Genomic DNA, 14,595 nt, shown 5'->3' on the forward strand with positions numbered 1-14,595 from the left:
AGTGTCTCAAAATGGAGAAAGGTGACTAGTGGTATTCCACAGGGATCCATGCTCGGACCACTGCTGTTTGTGATATACATAAATGATCTGGAGGAAGGTATAGGTGGTCTGATTAGCAAGTTTGCAGATGATACTAAGATTGGTGGAGTTGCAGATAGCGAGGAGGACTGTCAGAGAATACAGCAAAATATAGATAGATTGGAGAGTTGGGCAGAGAAATGGCAGATGGAGTTCAATCCAGGCAAATGTGAGGTGATGCATTTTGAAAGATCTAATTCAAGTGCAGACTTTATGGTCAATGGAAGAGTCCTGGGGAAAATTGATGTACAGAGAGATCTGGGAGTTCAGGTCCATTGTAACCTGAAGGTGGCAACGCAGGTCGATAGAGTGGTCAAGAAGGCAGACAGCATGCTTGCCTTCATTGGACGGGGTATTGAGTACAAGAGTCGGCAGGTCATGTTACTGTTGTATGTGACTTTAGTTAGGCCACATTTGGAATACTGCGTGCAGTTCTGGTCGCCACATTACCAGAAGGATGTGGAAGCTGTAGAGAGGGTGCAGAGGAGGTTCACCAGGATGTTTCCTGATATGGAGGGTGCTAGCTATGAAGAAAGGTTGAGTAGATTAGGATTGTTTTCGTTGGAAAGACGGAGGTTGAGGGGGGACCTGATTGAGGTCTACAAAATTATGAGAGGTATGGACAGGGTGGATAGCAACAAGCTTTTTCCAAGAGTGGGGGTGTCAATTACAAGGGGTCACAATTTCAAGGTGAGAGGGGGAAAGTTTAAGGGAGAGATGTGCATGGGAAGTTTTTTACGCAGAGGGTGGTGGGTGCCTGGAACGCTTTGCCAGCAGAGGTGGTAGAGGCGGGCATGATAGCATCATTTAAGATGCATCTAGACAGATATATGAACGGGCGGGGAACAGAGGGAAGTAGATCCTTGGAAACTAGGCGACAGGTTTCGATAAAGGATCTGGATCGGCGCAGGCTGGGAGGGCCGAAGGGCCTGTTCCTGTGCTGTAATTTTCTTTGTTCTTTGTGTCAGGGTGGTATGTGTGTACACTGTGTCATGGTGGTATTGAGTACACTGTGTCAGGGTGGTATTGAGTACACTGTGTCAGGGTGGTATGTGTGTACACTGCGTCATGGTGGTATTGAGTACACTGTGTCAGGGTGTTATTGAGTATACTGTGTCAGGGTGGTATTGAGTACACTGTGTCTATTGAGTACACTGTGTCAGGGTGGTATTGAGTACACTGTGTCTATTGAGTACACTGTGTCAGGGTGGTATTGAGTACACTGTGTCTATTGAGTACACTGTGTCAGGGTGGTATTGAGTACACTGTGCCAGGGTGGTATTGAGTACATTCTGTCAGGGTGGTATTGAGTACACTGTGCCAGGGTGGTATTGAGTACACTGTGTCAGGGTGGTATTGAGTACACTGTGTCAGGGTGGTATTGAGTACACTGTGTCAGGGTGGTATTGAGTACACTGTGTCAGGGTGGTATGTGTGTACACCTCGTCATGGTGGTATTGAGTATACCGTGTCAGGGTGGTATGTGTGTACACCCCGTCATGGTGGTATTGAGTACACTGTGTCAGGGTGGTATGTGTGTACATTGTGTCAGGATGGAATTGTGTACATTGTGTCAGGGTGGTATTGAGTATGCTGTGTCAGGGTTGTATTGAGTACACTGTCAGGGTGGTATGTGTGTACACTGCGTCATGGTGGTATGTGTGTGCACTGCATCATGGTGGTATGTGTGTACACTGCGTCATGGTGGTATGTGTGTACACTGCGTCATGGTGGTATGTGTGTGCACTGCATCATGGTGGTATGTGTGTACACTGCGTCATGGTGGTATGTGTGTACACTGCGTCATGATGGTATTGAGTACACTGCGTCATGGTGGTACACTCTGTCAGGGTGGTGTTGAGTACACTGTGTCATGGTGGTATGTGTGTGCACTGCGTCATGGTGGTATTGAATACATTGTGTCAGGGTGGTATTGAGTACACTGCGTCAAGGTGGTATTGAGTACACTGTGTCAGGGTGGTACACTGTGTCAGGGTGGTATTGAGTACACTGTGTCAGGGTGGTATTGAGTACACTGTGTCAGGGTGGTATTGAGTACACTGTGTCAGGGTGGTATTGAGTACACTGTGTCAAGGTGGTATTGAGTACACTGTGTTAGGCTGGTATTGAGTTCACTGTCAGGGTGGTATGTGTGTACACTGCGTCATGGTGGTATTGAGTACACTGTGTCAGGGTGGTATTGAGTACACTGTGTCAAGGTGGTATTGAGTACACTGTGTCAGGGTGGTACACTGTGTCAGGGTGGTATTGAGTACACGGTGTCAAGGTGGTATTGAGTACACGGTGTCAAGGTGGTATTGAGTACACTGTGTTAGGGTGGTATTGAGTACACTGTCAGGGTGGTATGTGTGTACACTGCGTCATGGTGGTATTGAGTACACTGTGTTAGGCTGGTATTGAATACACTGCGTCATGGCGGTCAATGTGTACACTGTGCCATGGTGGTACATGGACATGCTTTACCTTGATGGTATATGAACACAATATTCCAATGATGCCAGTGGATTCTATTCCCTCTTTCAACAGGGTTTCATGTAAAGTGTAAAACACTGAATAGATGTTAGCTTTTCACTTTGACCATACTGTGGTACAAGAGCACAATTTTCTAGCTGTGAATGAAATGAACTTTTACGTTCAATACAAATATTTTTAATGAAACAATCTCATCAAACAAGACTAGGTTTAATATAACCATTGGATATATATTACAGCAGGGGGCAGTGTTATAAAGCGTTTCACTAGAGTTTCAAGTCAGTCAGCAGATCTGCATTTCCCACTTAAATTGCATCCTGCACAGTGATGGGCCCTTCCCCAAGCACCTGCCATCTCTCAGCGGATTAAGGTCGCTTATGTTTCAGAAGAGTGATGTTTCTTCAGCAAACTAGAACTATTAAATGAATAATATTATTTCACCTGGAGTATCAGTTGGCAACGTGGCAAATTAAAAGTGCAATGTTTAAAAATGTAGCATTTTTCAAAATGAAATCCTGAGCAGCAGATTGGAGAGTAAAGGCTGGGTGGTTGGTTTATGTATCAGTGGATATTGAGCATCACTGCTCAGCAATGTGGGACACATTGGGGTGGCACTCGAGTTTGCACTGCTGCCTCACAGTGCCAGGGACCCAGCTTCGATTCCAACCTTGGGTGACTTAGTGGAGTTTGTACATTCTCGCCATATCTGCATGGGTTTCCTCCAGGTGCTCCGGTTTCCTCCCACAGTCCAAAGATGCGCAGGTTAGGTGGACTGGCTATGATAAATTGCCCCTTAATGTGATAATTATATATAATCTTTATTATTGTCACAAGTAGGCGTACATTAACACTGCAATGAATTTACTGTGAAAAGCCCCTAGTCGCCACACTCCAGCGCCTGTTCGGGCGCACTGAGGGAGAATTCAAAATCTCCAATTCACCGAACAAGCATGTCTTTCGGAACTTGTGTGAGGGAACTGGAGCACCCGGAGGAAACCCACGCAGAACGTTTAGACTCCGCACAGGCAGTGACCCAAGCCGAGAATCAAACCCGGATCGCTGGATTGGATTGGATTTGTTTATTGTCACGTGTACCGAGGTACCGTGAAAAGTATTTTTCTGCGAGCTGTTCAAACAGATCATGTGGTACATGAAAAGAAGTTAAAATAAAAAGAAAATACATAACAGGGCAATACAAGGTACATATAAATATATAGACACCCGCTCCCTCCTACGAGGTATACCACGAGTCCGGTGGTGGCGGCTACCCTCAAGATTTGGGGGCAGTGGAGGCGACATAGGGAAGTGGGGGGCTCGATGGAGGCTCCGTTAAGGGGGAACCATAGGTTCGTCCCGGGGAACATTGATGGGGGATTTCAGGGTTGTCACAGAGCGGGCATCAGACAGCTGAGGGACCTGTTTATTGATGGGAGGTTTGCGAGCCTGGGGGAGTTGGAGGAGAAATTTGGGCTCCCCCGGGGAACATGTTCAGGTATCTGCAGGTAAAGGCATTTGCTAGGCGGCAGGTGGAGGGATTCCCTTCACTTCCCGCGAGGAGGGTGAGCGACCGGGTGCTTTCGGGGGTCTGGGTCGGAGAGGGGAAGATATCTGATATCTACAAGGTTATGCAGGAGGCGGAGGAGGCGTCAGTAGAGGAGCTGAAAGCTAGGTGGGAGGGGGAACTGGGGGAACAGATCGAAGACGGGACATGGGCTGATGCCCTGGAGAGGGTTAATTCTTCCTCCTCGTGTGCGCGGCTTAGCCTCATCCAATTCAAGGTGCTGCACCGGGCCCACATGACTGGGACGAGGATGAGTAGGTTCTTTGGGGGTGAAGACAGGTGTGTCAGGTGCTCGGGGAGTCCAGCGAACCATGCCCATATGTTCTGGGCATGCCCGGCACTGGAGGAGTTCTGGAAGGGGGTGGCGAGGACGGTGTCGAGGGTGGTGGGATCCAGGGTGAAGCCAGGATGGGGACTCGTGATTTTTGGGGTTGGGGTGGAGCCGGGAGTGCAGGAGGCGAAAGAGGCCGGTGTGCTGGCCTTTGCGTCCCTAGTAGCCCGGCGAAGGATCTTGCTACAGTGGAAGGATGCGAGGCCCCCAAGCGTGGAGACCTGGATCAATGACATGCCGGGTTTCATTAAGCTAGAGAAGGTCAAATTCGCCCTGAGAGGGTCGGTACAAGGGTTCTTTAGGCGGTGGCAACCTTTCATCGACTTTCTGGCTCAACGATAGGGTACGGGGACAGTAGCAGCAGCAACCCGGGGGGGAGGGGGGGGGGGGAAGGGGGAGGGAAAAGGGGGGGGAAACGATGACTATGTTTGTTTATTTAATTTTAATTTATTTTTAAGTTCTTTTGTTGTTCATTGGGGTTGGGGGGGTGGGGGGATGTGATACATGCGTCGATACGGTCTGGGGGGTGTTACAGTTATTATGGGTTATTTTGTTGCATTTCATTGTTTGTCGTTATGTTTTATATTTTCTGTAAAAAATTCCAATAAAAATTATATTAAAAAAAATATATATATAGACACCGGCATTGGGTGAAGCATACAAGAGTGTAGTATTAATCAGGTCAGTCCATAAGAGGGTCATTTAGGAGTCTAAAAACAACAGGGAAGAAGCTGTTTTTGAATAATTTGTGCTTGTTCTCAGACTTTTGTATCTCCTGCCTGATGGAAGAGGTTGTAAGAGTGAGTAAGCCAGGAGGGAGGGGTCTTTGATTATGCTGCCCGCTTTCCCAAGGCAGTGGAAGGTGTAGATGGAGTCAGTGGATGGGAGGCAGGTTTGTGTGATGGACTGGGCGGTGTTCACAACTAACTGTGCTACGGTGCCACCCAATGGGGTTACGGGGTTAGCAAGGGTGATTGGACCTCGGTAGGGTGCTCTGTCAGACAGTGACCCAGCGGGGAATCGAACCTGGGATCCTGGTGCTATGAAGCCACAGTGCTAACCACTTGTACAACCGTGCTGCCCCTATTAGAACATAGAACAGTACAGCACAGAATTGTCCAAGTTAGTTACAGAACCATGTGTTGTGTTAATGACCCTGGGGTAACACGGACTGCAACTGGATGCAGTTGTACTTGAAAGTAGACTCCAAACTTTGGTGTTGGTTCAATACACTTTATTGAACTTGTTAAGCAGTGCACACAGTTCGCTGTGGGTTTGCCACTCTACTAATCTAAGCATGCTTACTATGACTAACTAGACCAGAGTAGCTCTGAGCCATGTATAGAAGGTGCTAACTGATATATACACCCTGACTATCACTACAGTTGTCACCAGTGGAAAGAGGCAGAGTGTTGATGCCTCTTGTGTTTTATAGTGGGAGACCACCTTCTAGTGTTCTGCCTGGTGATTGGTTGTGTTCTGTCCTGTGTTTTCATTGGCTGTACTGGGTGTCTGTCACTGCCTGTCTGTATCTCATTATGTGCATGAGTGCATATCATGACACCATGGTGGGCAGAATAAGCAGGCACACCTACTTCTCGTTACCAATCAGTGGCTTGTAGCTGGAAGTTGGCCTGTTTGGAAGTTGGGAAACCTGCTGGCCCTCCTTGTCCAGCCTGGCACATCAATAATTGGCATTTGGACAAAGACGCCCAATGGCTGAACCAACAACAACAACTTGCCTTTAATGTAGAAGGAGGCCAACATGGATTACGTTTATATAGCATCTGTAACACCCTTCAACGTGGTTGACTCTTAATTGCCCTCACGGTTGGGCAATAAATGCTGGCCCAGCCAGCGACACCCACATCCCATGAACAAATAAAGCACTCTGCGCGGTAAAATTCTATGTAATTACTTTCTTCATATCTTCCAATTCTGTGACAAACCACCCCTAAAATATCTCCAGCCTTGGACAGGACCAGAGCGTGTGGACGGGATTGGCTGGGCCACTCCCACACTGCTCGCAGATATCCTCCACCCCCTCAAAGAACCGGCTCATCCTCGCCTTCGTTAGGTGCGTCCTGCACATGATCTTTCCCTCTCAAGTTATTTAAATCTCTTTGATGCTGATATAATCAATGTGATGTGATTATCTCCCTACCTTCACTCCCTTTGCGCAGTTCAGCTATAAAACTGTAATAACCTGCACATATCACATCCAATTGAGGATGATTGTTCCCGTGTGCTCATTGGGAGTACAAGCTCTCCCCCCCCCCCCCCCCACCCCCCCCCACCCCCCCCGGGAGTGGGGTAGCTTACTGACACTGGGATAAAAGGTCAGCCAGTGTGACGCTGATGAGAAAGGGGAGAGGACTCGGTAAGCTGTAGCCGGGCCTCATGTATATAGTGTTGTGCTAATAAAAGTCTCTACAACTCGCCTTGAACTCCCCATGCCTAGGTTGACAGAATTGCCTTCTTCCTGTGACATACCAAGCTACTTAGCGGTACGCCTGTGTGGGATGTTGCCTTAGCAACTGCAAAGCAAAGTTTATTGAGTGATTTACATGAACATCCTGTTCTCGATGTTGGGTGGGGTTTTGTCACCAAAGTGACCTCCAACATGTCTCCTGGGCGACTGAGATCAGTTGTTCCAGGAAAGCAATATTGAACCACAACAGTAATATATGGGTAGCAAAGTCTCTTAACCTATTAGAAATCTAATAAAATATTTAAATAATGACATGAGATTATTACATTTCCTAGATATGACTATTATTAAAGCAATGGTGGGCTATGCTTCTTACAAGGTAGTGGAGAGTTAGTGCTTTGTCATAAGGCAGTACACGCTTCATGTCAATTATTTTGAGTTTGAAGATCAAGCATGTATCATTATTTCAAAATGATGTCTCTGCCTTGTTCAATCAGTAAATGTGCTGTAATAAACAATGTACTTGTTGCCTAATGCGCTATATTCACTGTGGGGGCCGGTTTAGCTCACTTGGCTAGACAGCTGGTTGGTGATGCCTGAGCACAGCCAGCAGCGTGGATTCAATTCTCATAACGGCTGAGGTTATTCATGAAGGTCCCGCCTCCTCAACCTTGCCCCTTGCCTGAAGTGTGGTGACCCTCAGGTTAAATCACCACCAGTCAGCTCTCCCCCTCAAAGGGGAAAGCAGCTGGGACCTTGGCGACTTTACCTTTAATATTCACTGTAATGCTGAGGAATTGTGGGAATGGACCATTGGTTAGACATTCCTCCTCAGACTTCAGCTGGAAGATCCCTTGCTCTGTAAGTTGCTCAAAATGTGAGCTGATAAAATATGAGCATGGTGAGAGCAACGAGAGCTAGTAGTCTAACGCCTTGATCAAAAAGGATTTCTAGATTGAGAAAGTAGAAGAAGCAATTGGGTCAAATCAGATAAGGAAAAGGACGGAAAGATGAAATGCTGCTTATGCTGCAAATCTGAAATATAAACAGAAAATGCTGGACGGATTACTTACTATTTATAAAGGGAAGGAAAAACAGGATTAAGAGAGATGAAAAAAAACCAGACAGGAAATGTGAGAAATATTTTAACAATCTGTTGGAAGAATTTACTAGACGCAGGAATGGGCATGAACAGATAAAATAGTGCCCTTTCTGGACAGAAGAGGTGATCGGCATTACATTAACAATTATGTTGTTGAAAAGGTGCTTAAGCTGTTAAGCATAAACTCTAAATTGCAGCGCCGATTGTAACTGGAGTTTAATGTGAAAATCTCGACAGTTCTTGCAAATAGAGGGAGGATGAGAGCGAGCTGCTAAGTACACAAAACAAATGGGAGAGTGGTGTTAATCGATCGACATGTCATGCTGCTTTATGCTTCAATATGCCGCACACTAAGATTCCGCACTGAGAAATTAATATTTCAGCATAACACAGTCTGAGGTTCCATATCAAGTGCCAAAATGCACCAGACTTCTCTGCCTTTGATTTATTGAGAAATTTGATTTGATTTATTGTCACATGTACTGAAGTATAGTGAAAAGTACTTTTCTGCGGCCAAGGGAACGTACACAGTACGTACATAGTTGACAAAAAAAGAATAATCGACAGAGTACATTGACAAATGGTACATCGACAAACAGTGATTGGTTACAGTGTGGAACAATTACACGCTGAACTATATATGCTGGAAGATACTGTATTGCAAAATGATATGTTGTGTTATATTACATTAAGAAAGCACATGCCGAATTATATGGCACTGAGAAGTTATCCACAAAGAGATGTCACACTGAGAAATCACATAACAAACTATACTGCATTGAGAAATTAAATACCGAGTGATACCGCATTGAGAAATGACACACTAAGTGATACTGCGTTTATTATTTTAAAAATCTATTAAGAGAAAGGGGTAGCAAAGAGAAATATTGACCCATTAAAATAGATTCAGTCAAGACTATAATGGACAAAAAGTGAACTCACTTCTATCTCATGCAATACAAATTGTTGTTCCCGTTAGATTTGATATTCTTGCAGATCTGACCTGTTGAGCGTAAGACGAAAAGCTTCGACAGTGTGTCTGTTTTTTCGGCAATACTCAAGGAGCGAATTTTCGTCTTGTTAAATGAGTTCTTTGTTTCCACTTTCATATTGGAGAAAGGGACAAATGATCAGTAGGGCAAAGCAACTTAAAAGTAGACCAAGGAAACTAACTTAGTGGATTTAATATAAATTTAAAAAAATAAAGGGAATGAGATATAATAGCTTTCACCCCCATGATATGAAAATATATGGGTGAAGGAATCACAGATCATAATTCACAATTATAGACATGCTGCTGGATTCTCTGTCGGCGGTATACTCCGTTTCGCCGGCAGCGCACCCGCGGATTTCCCGACAGTGTGAGGGTGCCCACAATGAGAATCCCCATTGGCCGGCTGCCAGGACGGAGGATCCCGTTGCCGACGGGGCCGTGCCGCACCCATTCGTAGAATCACACCCATGACTTTCTAAAGTTCTCCAGACTTAAGAATTTTGGATTGCAACAATTGAGACGTCATCCCACTACTGAAGAAGGGGCGGAGGCAGAAGCAAGGTCATTATAAATCTTAACTAATTGTGGGGAAGTCATTGCAAGTATTGATCTGAAGCAGTGTGACTGATGGACTTGGTCAAAGGGAATCAGCATGGATTTGTGGAGGGGACATCATGACTGAGTAAAGTGGTGATTTTAAAAAGTAAATCAGTAGTATGGCAGATCGGAAGTGACTATGAATGTTGTCTATATGGACTTTCAGATAGCCCTTAATATGGTGTTATTTGAAAAAATGAGATTAACCTTCTCATATGTGTCAATGATTGGTCTGAGAAAGGATAGGGAGAATCGCGATGAAGACTCGGATTTTTATGCCTCAGTCCACGTGGGCTCAGGCGGAACGGATGGAAAAGTGATAGGTGTGACCCAACTCTGAGATTCCTGCCCCCATTCCCGTCAATGGCAATCATTGGATAAAGAAATAACGAGTTGCATGTCTACTGCACCAAGGGGCATGGTAAGCTGTGAGGAGAGAATGTGGGCTGAGAGAGAGGTCAAACCTAAGGCAGATGGAGTTCGACGTGTTATTTTTGAAAACCTCACTTTGGATTTGACAAATTGGAATTTTTTCTTAACTTTCAAAAGACCGGAGCTGTGGAGGAATAGAGGGACTTTGGTGTACCTGTACACAAATCACTAAAAGCTAGCGTACAGATACAAAATGCAATTGGAAACTTGGCCTTTACGTTCAATGAATTGGAATTCAAAGGAGAGAATGCAACGCTTCCGTTGTATAGAGTGTTGGTCAGAGGCCACCTGGAGGACTGCGTTGCGTTCTGGATTGGGTTCTATGACCAATTTCAAAGTCAGTCACGAGTATTGCCTCAGAATCTTCATCCAGCTCTCCATTCTCTGGAACGTCAGGAGGACAAAAAAAATTGAAGAAAGAGTCATTTGGTACAGTCTTCGTGACTGTTCTAACAATACCCCAAATGGTTGGGTTCTAACAACCCAAACGGTTGATTAGTCTTTTCAGATGCTGATGAACCTGTTGTGAATTACTAATGTTTTCTGTTGCTAACCTGTCTTCACGACGGTCTAAACCCAGCTCACGTTCCCTATTAGTGGGTGAACAATTCTACGCTTGGTGAATTCGGCTTCACAATGATCGGAAGAGAAATCATGAAAAAAATGTCATTATTTGCAGTTGTGAGTTTGTGGCAGGCAGTGTCATTGCCCAGTTTGCTGTGTAGTTGCCGTTCACCCCTGAACTCTCTGATGTACACTGGCCCCTGATCCTGGGCAACACATCTATTTAACAATTCTCATTCTTGTTTTCCCTTCGCAGCTCAGTAACCATTTCCTGTCGTACAACTCATTGGGAAAGCTGTGCCCCGCCTATTCTGGTCTCTACTGTACCCCAAATGCACTCCACCGTTGCTGCTGTACCTTCAACCATCTTGACCCTGAAAGTCCCTGAACCTTTCTGCCTCCTGACCTCCCATTAAGATGTACTTTGGGAACCTACCTCTTTGACAAAGCTGGTGTTACATTGCTCTGATTGTATGGCTTTTTTATAAACAAAATCAGGTGCATTCTCCGCCGGCGGAATTCTCCATTCCACTGGCAGCGCCCCCCTCCCCTGCCTGTGGGTTCTCTGGCGATGTGAAGATAGAAGATAGAACAGTACAGCACAGAACAGGCCCTTCGGCCCTCGATGTTGTGCCGAGCCATGATCACCCTACTCAAACCCTATACCCGTAACCCAACAAACCCCCCTTAACCTTACTTTTTAGGACACTACGGGCAATTTAGCATGGCCAATCCACCTAACCCGCACATCTTTGGACTGTGGGAGGAAACCGGAGCACCCGGAGGAAACCCACGCACACACGGGGAGGACGTGCAGACTCCACACAGACAGTGACCCAGCCGGGAATCGAACCTGGGACCCTGGAGCTGTGAAGCATTAATGCTAACCACCATGCTACCCTGCTGCCATGTGGGGTGACTACAGCGAGGAACCCCATTGACCCAGTGGGGGAATGGAGAAATAGAGAACCCCCTGCCAGCGACGGATCGTCTCCGAGAAACACTCAGCTGGGGAGGTGAAGAACTCACCCCAGTTTGTTTGATATTGCCTCTGTGAAGCACTCTGTCGTGTTTTCTGAAGGTGCTTTATAAATACTGGTTCCTGTCTCAGGACTAACTCCTCTGTCCTTTTTTTTGTGGCTGAGATTTTCTGTTGTGTTTAAAATGAAAGGAATGCTGGAATGCCAAATATTTTGTTCTTGCTCAGAATGGGTCCTGCCACGTATGAAACACTGAATCCCCCCCCCCCAACGTAATATGCACGCCCGTGTAAAGGGCTTTACCATTTGAATATTAGTATTGTTCCAAAAGGTTGTGCATCACTGATAAAATGCTTGCAATTAGTGCTCGTTTTGTGTGTAACTTATTCAATAAGGCAAATTGGATACTGGGGTTCGACGGGGGCGATTGGATTATAAATGAGAATAATCTATTCTGACATTGTAATTCAGAGATGAAGTTGATGTGGGAGTAGGTTGTGTAGTTCTGGTCACACTATCTCAAAAAAAGATAGGGTTCAGAGAAGAGTGACCGGGGTTATTCTGGATTTCAGTGACCGTAGGAAGAATGGTTCATGTTTGCTGGCGAAATGAAGGTTGGGGGGACATGCCACACCGAACTTGGATAATAATAAGCAGTGGTGATAGGTAGGTAAAGAATGAGGTATTTAATAAAAGGGAGCTACTGGACACAAATGTGAAATTCACTCCTACATTGTGGAAGTGAGGGAGGGCTGTGTTGTCAGTCGTGCTAATCTTTTGGATGAGAAGTTAGATTGAGGCCACATCTACTGTCTGAAATGAGCGTAATTGAACCCCCCCAGCACTATTTGTGAAGAATAGTGGAGGAGTTCTCTGCACTGTCCTGGCCAAAATTCAACCAACAATCAATGTATGGGAAGCAAAGGTGACGGAGAAGTTATACTTTTGCTCCTCTCACTGACACTGTACTTTTTTTCATTTGGCAGGACATGACGTACCTTTGTATCGATGCAGCTGATTCTTCAAGTCAAAATCTGTAAGTATTGACCACTACCAATGCTGGAATGAATGCGAATCTGCAAGCGGGATTTACTGTTGGAACCTCTTTTCATTCTTTGATCTGCGGAAACAGTGGCACAATCGTATATCTTGCTGTGCTTTCGGGAAAAGGGTTCTCTCTCCTCCAGTACCTTTAGTTTCTAGTTTTACATGCTGAAGAGGTGGAATCTGATTTTGGCTTTAAGAGGCCAATATCTGTGGCATTAAATTCTGCAAGGATAAATCCAGTTTGTTTTGCTCATCATGACTGCACCAAGATGTCATACAATTTTAAAACCTATACGGTACTTAGTACCTTTGGATTGTTTTTTCCAATTATTGGGAAAAGAGTTAACGAGGCAAGGGAAAGTTTGTAAAGGGTAGAGGAGAAGAGAACAGCATGGTGGCACAGTGGATAGCACAGTTGCTTCACAGCTCCAGGTTCCCAGGTTCGATTCCCAGCTTGGGTCACTGTCTGTGCGGAGTCTGCACGTTCTCCCCATGTTTGCGTGGGTTTTCTCCGGGTGCTCCGGTTTCCTCCAACATTCCAAAGATGTGCAGGTTCGGTGGATTGGCCATGCTAAATTGCCCTTCGTGTCCCAAAAGGTTAAGTTGGGTTACAGGGATAGGGTGGATGTGTGGGTAGGGTGCTCTTTCCGAGGGCCGGTGCAGACTCAAAAGGCCGAATGGCCTCCTTCAGCTCGGTAAATTCTATGATTATATGATTAAGGTGAGGTTAATTAAGAGATAATGGTGAAGAGAAGGTGGAAATCCATTCCCAAAGCCTGCAGATGGCAGGAAGATGGGAAAACTGATGTGCAGTTCTACATTCTGAGGTAATTGCTCAAAATGGTTTTAAATCGGACACAAAGCAATGAGTCTTGATTTCAACATTGAGGACACAGGAAGAAGGAAGGGTGTGTTGGATGCTGCATTTGGAACATTTGAGGAACAAGAGAGAAAAAAAGGCCATGTCATGTTCTGGAGACTGGCCAATAAGAACGATGAACTATAGGATATCTAGTTTAAATAATTTATTATGAAACAACTGCGTGATAAAGATAACTAGGTTAACTAAAATAATAAACTACTAACACTAACTAACTATTATAGAGCTACTGTAAAATACATCTATCCTCCAACACGACTTACTCCCAACTCCCCAGACACAGGGTCACGTGGTCGGTTCACACTGCCACCTGGTGGTCGAAGGTCATGTATAATATTATCCGGGGCTGGTTTAGCACAGTGAGTTAAGACAGCTGGCTTGTAATGCAGAACAAGACCAGCAGCGTGGGTTCAGTTCCCTTTCCAGCCTCCCCGAACAGGCGCTGGAATGTGGCGACTAGGGGCTTTTCACAGTAACTTCATTGAAGCCTATTTATGACAATAAGCAATTATTATTATCTCCAGAATTGCTTCATGCATATTATCTCAGACCAGAGGTACAGTGGGCTGGATTCTCCGTCCTGCCCCGCCAGATTCCTGGTTCAGCACCCCGGCGGGATGCTCCGTTTTGCTGGCTGGTCAATGGGGTTTCCCATTGTGGGGCAGCCCCACGCCCTCGGGAAATCACTGGGCTGCCGGCAAAACGGAGCATCCTGCCAGGCGGAGAATCCAGCCCAATAACTATGAAGCAGTAAGAGGGAGAAAAAGAAATCACAGAGGGAGGTGGACAGACACCAGAGGTGATCAGGTGGTAACTCTTTCCGTGCAGAAGCCTGTCCAAAACTTGAAAAATCTGAGAAGGCCGGCTGAAATCACCACTTCCCTTTCTGGGAAGAAGTCAAGAACAGCTTCTCTTGATTAATGGTCAAGAAACTGGAGGTGTGTGAAATGCAGCAGGAAATAAATGGAGCCTAGACCTGATTTTAGATCTGAGATGGAATTTCTTGAAATACGGGCGACCGCCAAGTAGGTTAACGAATAAACGGTTTATTAATTAGTTAGTTTATTGATTAGTAAGTTCGCAGATGACACAAAAATTGGTGGAG

The 14,595-nt window shown here is 45.6% G+C and overlaps 1 protein-coding gene across 1 annotated transcript in view; it reads left to right on the plus strand.

Annotated features, from left to right (window-relative positions):
* The window catches only part of dusp22a (dual specificity phosphatase 22a), a 167,930-nt gene that overhangs the window by 55,833 nt on the left and 97,502 nt on the right, over positions 1-14,595 (plus strand). The window contains exon 4 of the mRNA XM_038806287.1: positions 12,550-12,599. Coding sequence (XP_038662215.1) covers positions 12,550-12,599 — 50 coding nt within the window. The remainder of the gene's footprint in view (positions 1-12,549; positions 12,600-14,595) is intronic.

Source organism: Scyliorhinus canicula, chromosome 9 (genome assembly GCF_902713615.1).
Source record: "Scyliorhinus canicula chromosome 9, sScyCan1.1, whole genome shotgun sequence".
Lineage (NCBI taxonomy): Eukaryota > Metazoa > Chordata > Chondrichthyes > Carcharhiniformes > Scyliorhinidae > Scyliorhinus > Scyliorhinus canicula.